The sequence below is a fragment of the Ochotona curzoniae genome, unplaced genomic scaffold (genome assembly GCF_017591425.1).
Source record: "Ochotona curzoniae isolate NIBS_2020 unplaced genomic scaffold, NIBS_Ocur_1.0 contig_2321, whole genome shotgun sequence".
In the NCBI taxonomy this organism is placed as follows: domain Eukaryota; kingdom Metazoa; phylum Chordata; class Mammalia; order Lagomorpha; family Ochotonidae; genus Ochotona; species Ochotona curzoniae.
In genome coordinates, this window is record NW_024465421.1 from 16477600 (window position 1) to 16490935 (window position 13336).

Below are 13336 nucleotides of genomic sequence, written 5' to 3' on the forward strand. Positions count from 1 at the left end.
TTCGCTTTTGACATTTAAGTTCTTCCATCTGGAGTGGGCTTTTGGGCATGGTGTGAGTAAGAATCCTATTTCATTTGTTTCCCTATGGATAAATAGTTTTTCAGCTTTTCCAGGCTTGTCTGTCAAAAATCAGAGTGCCATTGATGCCTGGGTCTCTCACTGGGCTCCCCTGTGAGATTGGCCAGTTTCTCTCTCTCTCCCAGTTTCTCACACCATCTTGGTACCATTGCTCTGTGATCACCTTTTCTTGAGCGGTTTGACTCGCCCCCTTGCCTGGTCTCCAGGTACATCTCCGCTGCTTTAACCCTGTGTTCAACCACAGAGGCATCAGGTGAAACATCTTCCCCTGCCCTCGGTCATCGTTAAAATGACAGGATAGCTCTGGCAATAAAAACAAAGAATCAGTATTAAAGAAAATATTAAATATAAGGTTAAAAAAAAAAAGAAATAGTATTAAAAAGAGCAATGCTAAGATTACATCTTCCCAAAAAGAAATTATCTCTAAGACAAATATTTTTTTTATTTTGTCTGTAAGAAAAATGTCTGTCCTTCAGGTCTTGCGGAGTACCTGAGACGTAACTTGCCTGCAGGAGTCGCAGTCTAGTGTTGGGCCTTGGTCAGTGTGTGCAGTCCTGGAGACACTCCCACAGTCAGTCCCAAAGCCCACTCATCCCCTTTGCAGCCAGCTTCCGCTCAGCACAGTCTCCCATTCCTACTGCTGTTTTCCAATGAGGTCTTCATTAATTTTTATTTTTAATTATTCAAAGTTTTTATTAGAATTTTTCCTGGAATGACATTAAAGTCACAGATGAATTTAGGAGGGAGTATACCTCGTTTGATAAGCTTTCTTGTTCATAAGCGGTCTGTCACCATTGTTGAAGAGATTCTGCTTAAAAATAATGACAAAGTTCTGAATTAAAAAAAAAAACAATGTCAGTAATCGTTTAAAATTTGTAATACAAAAGTATTTTGTGAGGTGATTGTTAGCCCACACCGTATGTGTAAGTACACAGCAAGCATGAGGAAGTATAGCATTTTTTTGTGTGTCATCTGTTTCATCTGTTAGTCAGTCGTGTCTCGGTTCCAAACCAGCTCAGTGGCTTCCCTCCAAGGTTGTAGGCAAACTGAGGAGCTTCCCGGCTCCTCCGTCCCAGTCTCCTTCTGCAGAGGAGAGCATCTCTTCTGCAGAGGGTGTTGCCGAGATGCAGTGCTGTGATGTGTGCCTGGTGTCAGGATTCGCACAGTGCACCAGGCACAGTGACTCTGTGCAGGGATGAGATTGCACTGCTTGTTCACCTAAGGGACACAGGAAGGACTCTTCCCGTGTTTGGCACCCTGGAGGCTTTGACAAAGGGGCAGGCTTGAAAGATATGCTTGAATCAGTTCCCTGACAGATTTGGAGAAGGTTAGTGTTACCAAGCAGCTTGCTACGTGCTGCTTCTGACAGGCCTGCTGCAATGACTGGAGGACGCAGTTGACAGCCAATTCATTTTGCTGATTCATCCGTTAGAGGCGTGGCTTCGAGCCAGTGCTTGGCTTCTAGATGAAAGGCCAAGGGCTGCAAAGCTGCTGGGACTTAAAGGAATGCTGGTGAATTACTGCCATGTGAAGGCTGCAGTGTAAAGTGGATTGTTACTTGTTTCCCACTGTAAGCAAGCCTCATTCCAAATGTGCTCAGATATATAATTCCCTCATCACAGATAGGGGCTTACTTGTAACATTTGCCTGTGAGACTGGGCTCAATTATTAGAAACAATGGGATGCTGCTAACGCAGTCCTCTTGACTGCTTTCTGGCCCTGTCATCACCTTTGCTTTCATGAGGAGTATTGACCCAAGCGACTCTTTGACTTGGTGATCCAAATTAAACATGAGATTGGGTGATTATAGATGTCATTCCTTTGGGAAACATTTGCAAAATCAGCCTTCAGGTTGAATGGATGAAGTGCACAGAAGCGGATCCAGGAGCGCTCATTTGCCAGCTCCTAGTAGAGGAATGATGGCCCAGCCTGTGGGTTCTCATCTTTCGGGAGTCTCTCGCTCACAGGAAACCATCTCTGCATAAAATTGGACTATGGCAGTTTGAGCTCTGTAAGTGCAGAGATGCCTCCAGACACTATGCAATACAGCATAACCCAGAGACAAAGGCACCCTGCTTGGGTCGCCACTTGGAAGCAAAGCTGTGTGACGTTTTTTGGATGTGTATATTGACGGACTGGTGGATGAATGAGTTGGGGGTGGGGTCAGAAATGGGACACCTGGAAGGCAGAAGGAACGGTCCCAAAGAATAGGATTTTCAGGTTGAGACCCTGTGTCTGTGGCTCTCAGGGTGACAGGGCAGCAGGAGCGCCTCTCTCCTTCAGTGACTGGTGACCGGTGACCGTGAGGTCTGCACAGGAGCGCTCTCTGCTGCTTTGGGATGCTGTGTGGGAAATGAAAGTTTCTGATAAGTTGAGGGTTTTCTGCCCCCATTTTTAGCTGTGGAGCAGGCATTTGAAAAGTGCAACACATTTCTGAATAAAAAAGAAATGTATGTTTTTTAAAGAAGCGGGTTTTTTTTCCCTTGTGTTTCTGATGGCACAGATTCAGGGCACAACATTGTGTATAAACCGTTGTGCTGAGACACTGACTTACATCTGGTGGTGTTTGAAGCGTCAGGTGTCAGAAATGGGAACCATCTGCCGGTGGCGCAGCCGTCTTTCCCTCTGACTTAAGGCCCGCATACACAGGTCTCTGCCAGTTCTTACCCACTGCCAGTGTTGTGTTCCAGTTGGTTCCCAAAGTATTTCCCAAGAGCTGCTCTGTACTGCGGGCCCTGCCTGCTGCAGGTGTACAACCTCTGTCTCCAGGTCACGGTGAGCCTTCAGCTAGCCTGGCACCAACACTGCTCCCCAAGAGCATATCTGGCCTCTTTCCATCTCGTTGCCATTGTGGGACATGGCCATGGGCAATGGCCATGGGCTAGGACAATATAAGCTCAAGCCACAAAGGCTGGCACCAGCAGTGGGCCCTCATGTGCCTGCAGACCTTCTGCTGGTCCTGGCGTCCACATTCCCAGTGTTTGCCCTCCACAGCCACAGAGGCGGGGTTCCATGGGCTTAGCACAAGCCTCCCTGGCCTTCATCTGAAGCATTAGCTCCAAGTACATCTGTCAGCCAGAGGCACATTACAGGGAATTAGCCGTCTTCAGCAGCAGCAGCTGAAGAGGCCTGTGTCAAGTATTGTGGCATATCGTGGATGTGCAGGAGGCAGTGAGGTACAGACAGGCCCAGAGGGCCCTGGCGTTAGGGTGGGTGTTGCCTGTGCAGTCCCCAACCCCCGCATCCTGCCTTCCTGTCATGTGCCTCCCTCACCCGCGTGCTGAGAGTAGATGGGAGATTCTCAGAGCACCAAACACAGGCACAAAGTAGACGTCCAGGCTGCCATGCAGCCGTCACAACCACTGTTCAGGTTGCTCTGTCTGTCAGTTGTATTTTTAATAAAACAGGGTTTACGGTTTTGCTTTAGACGTTTTGTTTACATACTTTCATTGTCTTACTCTGAATAATTTTCAAGCAGTAAATTTAGCACACATATTTTGAAAAGAACTTTTTTGCTGACACCATTATAGCACTTTGCAGTTTACAAAGTGCTTTTGTACGGAGAGGGAGCTTGGGGAGCCATGGCTCTCTTTTCTCCAGATGAAGAGCTGCTCATGGCACATGTCCAAAGTCACCCATCTTTTCTAAACTGCAGAGGCGGGGCCAGTCCTGGGGTTCCCTTGGCTACCTCAGGCCGCCTTTCAAAAGTGACCTCTTTGGAGCTAGGCCAGACCCTTGAAAGGATTTCTTCTTTTTCCCTGTAGCTGTCAATACCAGCAGATATGCAGAAAGCTATCGGATCCAGACCTATGCTGAGTACGTGGGGAAGAAGCAGGAAGAGAAGCAGATCAAAAGAAAATGGACAGACAGCTGGAAGGAGGTGGAGAGGAGGCGGTTAAGCACGCAGAGTATAGGCTCCACGCTGCAGGATCACTGCTATGGCGACCACGGGTGAGTGTTCTCGGCTCTGGCTGCAAGGACAGGGTTGCTCCAGCAGCCTTCTGTCATGTTCTGAAGGGACTGGAAGTAGTAAATCTGACTTTCACATCATAACAGAAAAGAATGCTGCTTTAGTTCCCTGTGGCTTCAAGAATACTTTGTAACAAGACCTTAGCTATTTTATCAGACCCTCCCCAAACCCCCCCTTGTGACAGGCAGGCTCTGGCTTGGTCCTGTTTGACACTGCTCCTTGTCCACCAGTTCTGTGAGCACAGGGCACAGAGTGCTCTGAGACCGGCTGCCTACAGGGAAAGAGGCCGTGGCTCAGCCTGCCCGTTACCCACAGTCCTTCCTCCGGAAGACAAACACTGACACGTGGCAGCTCTGAAACCTTGAAAGAGAATCTGTGTTCATTCTAGAAAATTGTAGTTGAGCAAAATGTGAGTTTGCAAAAGAAAAATTAGCTATGATCCCAACACCCAGAAGTAAGTTCTATAAATATTTTGGATTCTCCCTTTTTTAAAAAATGATCTTTTAGAGATTTTGAAAACTGAAGTCTAGTACGGATGTAACAGAATCACAGATGTTAAGTGTTCAGTTCAGAGTTTCGTGTCCAGTAACCACAGTCAAGGCAAGATACAGAACTTTTCTGTCTCACTGCCTTTGTTCAAGCAGTCCCATACCACACTACCCTATGAAATCATTTTTAAAAATTCTACCACTAGGCCTCAATTAATTTTACCTATTTTTTTAATTTCTAAAAAATCAAATCATGATATTGTTATTTGGCATATTTATTTATTTTCTTAGCTTGTTTTTGTAATTCATCCTTGCTATAGTGTAAACCAATAGTTTAATTTAATTTCTTTGTTTGAATATATAGCATTTGTTTTACCCATTCTCTTGTGGGAAGATACTTAGATTGTTTCTAAATTTTTTTAAAGTGGATTGATCTAAAAAAGGGGAGAGAGAGAGATCTGCTGTCTGTTGATTCACTCACCTATGGCCACAGTGGTCAGAGCTGAGCTGATTCGAAGCCAAGAACCAGAAGCTGCTTCTGGGTCTCCTACCTGGGTACAGGGTCCCAAGTAGCTGGGCCATCCTCCACTGCTTTCCCAGACCGTAAGCAGGGAGCTGGGCAACCAGGACTTACATTGGCACCAATATGAGGTGCCAGGTCCACAGGTGTAATATTAGCTTTCTGTGCCACCTTGCCAGCCCCCTTAGTGAGAAAAAGAGTAGATATTTTAAATTTTCATGAAGCCGTGTGGAGGAATACTTTTTTATGGCACAGGGAAGTTTTTCCCAAAAAATTTTTTGCCTGCCCTAACATTGTTATAGTCTTATAATGTATTTTCTTCAAGATTTGTAGTTTTAGCTTTTATGTTGAAGTCATCATCCTTCTCAGGTTACTTGGGTATAACACATGTATATGGACATGGAGTGAGACGGGGTTCAGTTTAATTTATTTCCCTATGACTGTCTGGTTACCAAGCAGACCTTTCTTCAATTAGATGGAAACTAAATTGACTGTACACTTCTAGATACATTTCTGGATTCTTGTCCTACTCATTGATAAATATTTCCTCCTACTACTGTGGCTTTATTATTACTGAGTCTTTGTAATAAACTTGCAGTCAGCTAGCATACACCTTCTGACTTTCATCTTCTCTTAAAGGTTGTTTTGGCCATTCTCAATCCTCTGCGTTTCATAAATTTTAGAATAATTATACCCATTTCTGCAGTTGGCATATTCTGGTTGTTTCTGTTTTTTCCTTACATTACTTTTCTTCTGTGATTTTTTTTTTTCCATTTATGCACATGAGAGGTAGAGAGAGACAAAGATCTTTCCTTTCATAGGTTCAAACCCCAAATGCCTGCAGTGGCTAGGTCTGAGCCACATCAAAGCCAGGAACCACATCCAAGCTTAAGTAGGTGGCAGGGTCCTAAGTATTGAACCTGCTGCCTCCCAGGATGGCTGTTAGCAGGAAGCTACCTCAGAGTGGAGCCAGAATTCGAACCCAGTCATCCCTGCTAAACCAGCAGGTTCCTACCTCCCAAGAGATGTCTTTGATGAGACTGATTCATTTGCAGATTATTTGCTGTTTCTGTGTAGAAACATAATTTACTTTGTATATTGATCTTTTATCCTGCAAACCTTTTAAGTTTACTGTATTCTGATGGCTCTTAAAATATACTATAGGGCTTTCTACATGCAGTCATGTGCTGTTAAGTACAATTTTATTCCTTTTATTTCTTTTTCCTGCTATATTATATTGACTAGAATCTCTGGCATATTGTTAAATTGAAGTTGAGAGAGAGGATATTCTTGCCTTGTTTCCAGTATTAGAGGTGACAAGTTCAGTGCCTCTCCATTAAGTTTGACTTTAGGTCATTCATAGAAGTTATTTTTCAAGTTAAAGAAATCTCCCTCCATTTCTCATGTAATGTAGTAAAGTTTATAACATGAATGAATGCTTTATCTTGTCAAATACTCTTTCTGTACCATTTCCTTTCCTTTTTTTTTTTTTTTTTAAATTTATTTGAAAGGCAAAGTTACAGAGAGAGAATAGACTGTGAGACTCTTCCCTTAGGTGATTCACTCCCCAGATGGTTACAATGGCCAAAGCCAGGAGCCTGGAGGTTCTTCCTTGTCTGTGGAGTGGGTGGCAAAGGCCCAAATACTTGGGTCACCTGCTGTTGATCACCCTTGCACACTAGCAGAGAACTGGTTTGAAAATAGAGCAGCTGAGACTAGAACTAGCATCCATGGAGGATGCTATTGTCACCGGTGGAGGCTAAGCCTGCTATGGCAAAAGGCTGGGCCCATGTTTTTAATTTGTAATATAGTTATTGTCCTTTTTGAAAAGATACTTTGAACTGTACTGATTCGTATTCAAATGTTTGACGAGGTTCACATTCCTGGAATAATTTGCTCTTAATCATGAAGTGCTATCTTTTTAATATGTTGCTGGATTTAATTGCTAATTTCCTGTTGAGTGTTTTGAACCTTTGTTCATGAGGAATGTTAGATGATGATTTTCCTTTATGTCTCTGTCAGTTTGGTATCAGTGTTATGCTGCCCTCATAAAACTAGTTAGGAATGTTGCTCTTCTATTTCTTGAGCCGTTTTATGAAAAACTTTTCCTCTTTTTTTCTTCTTTTTTATTTTTTTAAGAGTCAGGAGAAACACAGATCTTCTGTCTACTGGTTCAAGCCACCAAATGCCTGCCATGCACCTTTGAGCTGGGTAGGAAGCAGGACCTCAGGGTGCCCATAGGAATGGCACTGCACGAGAGAAAAACCCAGGCTCTCCCTGTGAGCTACTAAAGGCCCCCCAAGTGCTGACTTAACTGCTAAGCCAATCTCTGCTCCCAACATTTTTCATAATTTTTTGGTAGAATTTGCCACTAAAGCACTTAGGAATTGAAATTTTATAGCTTTTGATTATGAGCTCATTTTCTTAAATAGATAGTTATTTAGACTTTAAAATTTCCTATTTTATGGATCTAAGTAATTTGTTTTTCAAGGAATATTTTTTTCAATTTTGTTTGTCATATTCATCAGCATAAAATTATCAGTTCAAAATATCCCTATTATGATTTACATAGGACCCATGGTGCTATCCCTGATGTTAGTGATTTGTACCTCCTCTCTTTTTTCCTTATTTATTTATCCATTTTGTTCATCTCTTCCACAAATCAATTTTTTGCCTTACTAGTGTTTAGGTCTTTTTTTTTTTCCATTTTATCTGTGTATTTGTCTATTGCTTATCTTCTGATTATTTGGAGCTTAAATTGATATTTTCATCTGGCTTCTTGACATGGAAACTTAGCTCATTGAATTTCATACATTTTTCTTTGCAGAAAATGCATTTGAGGGCGTGATTTTTCCTTTGGCCTCTGCCCAGCTACATGGCACATATTTTGATACAATGCCTTTTCACTGTTGTCTCCAAAAAGCACCTTCTAATTTCCCTTGCACTTTGTTTTTGAAGCTGAGAGCTATTTAAAGCTGTTTTGGCAATCACTGAGACGTATTTTTACGGCCTGGCCTGTGGTCTCCCTTGGTGACTATGCCGTGTGCATTCATAAAGTAGAATGTTCCATGAGTATCATTTTAGCTTAACTTGGCTTATCGTGTTGCTGAAATCATCTATATTCTTACTGATTTGGGGAGAGGGCCAATTGGTTCTTTCAACTATTTAGGGAGGCATTATCAAAATCTTTCCTGTGTGGTTGTAGATTTGTTTGCTTCTCTGATTGTCAATTTTTTTGTACCCTTTTCATTTGCTTGAAAATACCTCTGAAAGATATACTAATGAATTTACTCCTATTACAGAATATTTCTCCTTCTCTAGTAATGTTTTGGTGTTTCTCTGTTATTAATACAGTGAGTCTTATTTTGTTACCCAGAGTGTTTGCATATTTTTGGCTGGTCTTTTATTGGCAACTTGTTTGTCTTTCTAATTAGCATGTGTTTCTTATAAACAGCATAAAGTTGTTTCTTGCTTTTTTTTTTAATCCATTCTGGCAATCCCTGCCATTTATATTTAGTTCATGGTTAGCATAACTCTGTCTCCTCTCTGGTTGGTGTCCTGTTAATCCATCTAGGTCTCCCACAGGATGGCTGAGACCCAAGCACTGTACCATTGTCTGCTGACCCTTGCCTCCCAGGGTGTGCATTAGCAGACAGCTACATCAGAAGCGCAGTGGGGATTTGAACCCAAATGTTCCTAAAGGGATGTGGATACTTGAGCTGCTGGGCCAAATGCCCATTTCACAGTCTCTCCCACTTCTCATTTTTCACTCTCCTGTACTGCATGAACTTTTAACAATTACTTGCATTTATTATTTCAGTGGTTTAAAAGGTGTCATGGGAAGCATTTTCTCTCCCAACATATACTTAACCCACAAGCTCTACCTTGAATTTGTCAACATCCATTCTGCCTAGATTTGAAGGTGGCCAGACTAACATAGCTTCAGTAAGTCCGTTCCCGAAGCCAAGGCTCTACCCCAAGCGGCATGTATGTCACAGGGATGCAACCTGATTCAAGGCAGAGATGTAAGTTCTGTTCCTGAGCACACAACTAAGATGTAAGTCAAAGCTAAGCACAGGTGGGTGGTGGTAGTGTTTCAAAGAGGTAAATAGACTGCTCCATCATCACTTTTCACTCCCGCAAATGTGTGCAATGGCTGAGGTGTTCGCAGGTTGAAGCTGAGAACCAGTGACTTAATTCATGTTTCCCATGTGGGTGACAGCAGTTACTTGAGCCATCACTACTGCCTCTTAAGATCTGCATTGGCAGGAAACTGGCACGTGGAGTGAGGAGCCAGAGCTAACGCACGAGGCCGGGTCCTCTAATGTGAGCTTCCAGGACCCTGAATGATGTCTTATCTGCTCCCTCTACTTTTTCTCTTTCAACCTTAGATGTTGGCATTCAGTCTTAGCCTGCTTCTGTTAAAAGCTGTTCTTCATATTGCTGGCAGTTTAATGTTCTCCAGCCTATTTAATAAAGCATACTAACCATCTAAACCTGGCTCTGTGAATTCTAGTTTAAATTCTGGCAAATCTAGCAAAATTCATGAATATCATATGAGAAAATACTTTGTGGAAAACTAATTTGTGACCAGTGCGTTCATTCAGATTGTTCTTTTTACCTTTTCTTATTTCACTCTGTCCTCAGTGTGAAGGTGTAAGGCCTAAACTCACAATGTGGGCCTCGGAATACACACAGACTAGCATGAAAAGGAAGAGAAGGCTCACATTCATTGAGCAGACTTCTCATTCAGCTCAGTGAAAACCGCGGTGCCATGCCTGATTTATACACGAGAAAATTGAGTCCCCGAGAGGCTAAATTATTTAGCTACAGATACACAGGATTCTAATTCACGGGCATTTTAAATCCATAGCTCAGTGTAAATTAATTTGTCCGCTACAGTTATGCCATGTTTATACCTGTGAGTGCATGTTTGCAAGATATGCAGTGTCATTGTAATAAACTATGCTGTTTTATATTTAAAAAAAGAACTTGGTTAAAAAAAATCCTATGAAACCTCAAAATTTCAACCTTCCTTCTTTGGAGTATGAATTTGGATGTTCAGCACCAGCCATCACCCATGTAAAAGTATAATTTTTTTTAAGGTTCAAAGAAATAGAAATAACCCTGGGATGTACAGGCCAATATCAGAAATACTAAAGTGTCATCCTTCTAGTATGTTCAGCCTGGTCTTCCTCTTAAAAGAATCTATTCTTGGTATTGGGTAGATTGACTTATTTTAAGTAGAGGAACTAGAGTAAATCCAGAAGGCTCAAGAAAGAGGGTAATGCAGGCTCTGTTCTTAGATTCGAAGCTCCAAAATGACTGAGGGGGAAGGGCGGTAGACCACTGCTGAAAGAAAAGGAGTGAGTCTTTCTCCTCTCAGAGGGCCTAGCATCACAGGCCATGTTGAACTGATAACCCAGTGTGGTGCTGCTTAAGAAAGGGCAAGTGACTGAAGCCAGTGATAAAAAATGGTGCTGTCCTGTAGACGGAGCCCCTCCTACCCCTGCTGTGCTGTCTCCTTGGCTGCTCCTGTCCGAGCAGGAGGTGGGGGTGGCGGGGAAAGGGACCTGTTAACCCTGTTCTGAATTGTTTTGAATTAGAAAACCCTCACTCAGCCCCACCTTCCTCTGCTGAGCTCCTTCCCACCTTGCCAGCGAAACAACCAAGAGGAACAGAGTAGAATCTATTTTGGGAAATTCAAGTAACTATTATGTACAAAACTAGAGCCTAGTTCATGTAAAATACAGAATATTGAAATGGTCAACCAGGAAATGTTTTTCAAGAGTGGTTTCTTGGGAGTTTATTTATTTGTGTTTTTATTTGAAAGGGAGCGTGGAATATCTTCTATCCAATGATTCACTCCCCCAAATGCCCTTAGCTTCAAGGTCTAGGCCAGACCAGAAACCAGAAGCCAGGCATTTAGTTCATGTCTCCCAGGTAGGTGGCAGGGACCAGATACTTTAGTGTTACCTGCTATCTCCCAGGTCGCACATTAGCAGAAAGCTGAACTAGGAGTGGAGCCAAGCACCAATATGGCATAACAGAGGTGTTGTTGTTGTTGTTGTTGTTAGAGATTTAGTTTTATTGGAAAGTCAGATGTACAGAGAGGAGGAGAGACAGAGAGGAAGACCTTCCATCCACTGATTCACTCCCCAAGTGGCCGCAATGGCCGGAGCTGAACCAATCCAAAGCCAACAGCCAGGAGCCCCCTCTGAGTCTCTCATGTAGGTACAGGGTCCCAAGGCCTTGGGGCATCCTCAGCTGCTTTGCCCAGGCCACAAGCAGGGAGCTGAATGGCATGCGGGGCCACCGGGATTAGAACCTGCGCTCGTATGGGATTCCAGCATGTGCAAGGTGAGAACTTGAGGCACTAGGCTACCGTACCAGGCATGGCATAACAGAAGTCTTAAACAGAGGCTTAATCACTATGCCATATGCCTGCCCCAAACCAGGAAAATTGGTTTTCCTATGGAATTATTTTTAAGATACTAAAACCTGGTGTTAGTCAAGGTGCAGTGCACCTCTGACAATCACCCCATCCATCCACCTGTGTGGTGAAAAGTTAGGGAAAGGTAGACTGATCTAGATTGTCCCTTTTGACTTGCCCTGTGCCAGTAGGTCAGGACACGTTGCCATCTTCCCCAGAAGGGATATTCCAGCAGGATTCCTAAGAGGAATACAACATAAAAGAGAGACAGATACCCTGCATGAATAAAATGTGCCTAAGATGTGCAGTGGAGTACTATTCAGCCTTGGAAAGGGACCAATTCTGACATGTTGTAGTGTGGATTTACCTTGTGGATGTGACACTAAGTGGAATAAAGCAATCAGAAAAGGACAAGTACTGCCGGACTCCATTCTTCTGTGTACCTGGAGGGAGGCAGGCTCATACTGTGGAGAGAACCAAGGAGGAGGTGCTGCTTAATGGTGTATCTTTTACAAGAGGAAGAGAGTTCTGGAGATTGGATGCACTCAGTGAGAATGTACTTAACATTACTGCACTAAATAATTAAGAATGGTAAAGATGGCAAGTGTTCTATTATGTGTTCTTAACTGGAATTACAATTTTTTAAGAAGGTATTCAAGCAATTTAGAATATAATTTCTTACAGTAAATTTTTATTTGAAATCTTTCTCATCACAGTCAGGGTCTGAGGGAATGCATATTAGAAACCCAAGCTGTTTTTAGAGAGAATTATGAATTACCATCAAGAAAAAGCACATTATGATGGCAGAGCTATTATAACCTCCTTAATATTATCTGTGTGGTTTTAAAACTTCACTCAGATTTTTCTGTGGTTGATTTTAGAAAATTAGCTTTTTCATTAAAATCTGGGAAGTTTTAGCAATAATTTCTTTAAATTTGAAAGCATAGAAAGCTTGTCAGCTTCTCCAGTGAGAACCAGCATTCCCATCTCCAAGCTGCTGTCAGGATTGTCATGGCCATCTGCTCTCCTTTCACCTCACACTTGGGAGAGTGTGTCATCTCAGGCTTTTGATTTAAACAACATGAAGCTCAGTTTAACATCATCCTACATGTACAGGACTTTTGATATGTTAGAACATTCTGATGTTTCATAACCACAGTAATGTCTGAACATTAACAACTCCCTTCCAAATCTCTGTATTATTTACTTGATCAGCCCTAAGTCAGAGTCATTGTTGTCTGTTTCTAACGCAGTAATAGTATTACATTACTTAGTTCATGTGATGATAGTAATTTCCTTTGTAATGGGATAATGACCACTAGCAATGGAAACAAATTGTCCTCAGCACTTAGAGATGGGGTCATGAAGTGCTATTTTCTCATGCCTGATAACTAAACACAAAGTGAATTTCCTGTTTGAGTTGTCCAAAATCGTGTGCATTTAGATTTTACAAGGATTGTTGGTAATAGTGATAGCTGAAATAACATAAAATCTATATTGTTGAAGCTGGTGCTATGGCATAGTAGGCTAAGCCTCTGCCCGTGTGGGTGCAAGTTTGTATTCCAATTATTCCATTTCCCATCCAGCTGCCTGCTTCAGGCAGTGGAGGATGACCCTAGCCTTTGGCCGCTGCAAAAACATGGCAGACCCATAAGAAGCTCCTGGCTCCTGGCTTTGGATCATTTCAGCTCCAGCCACTGTGCCATTTAGTGAGTAGATCAGCAGATTCTGCCTTTCTAATAATAATAATTAAAAAAAAAGCTATGCTGTCATTCTCAGATGCAGAAGTTCGTGACATTTTTCTGGCAGGTTTTGTTTGTTTGTCTGTTTTTGACACAATTGGCTTA

General features: G+C 42.5%; 1 protein-coding gene across 3 annotated transcripts in view; it reads left to right on the forward strand.

Moving 5' to 3' along the window:
• The window catches only part of PARN (poly(A)-specific ribonuclease), a 109705-nt gene that overhangs the window by 80187 nt on the left and 16182 nt on the right, over positions 1–13336 (forward strand). For all 3 annotated transcript variants that reach the window (XM_040973300.1, XM_040973299.1, XM_040973301.1), the window contains one exon: positions 3843–4029. In XM_040973300.1, the coding sequence (XP_040829234.1) occupies positions 3843–4029 (187 nt within the window). The remainder of the gene's footprint in view (positions 1–3842; positions 4030–13336) is intronic.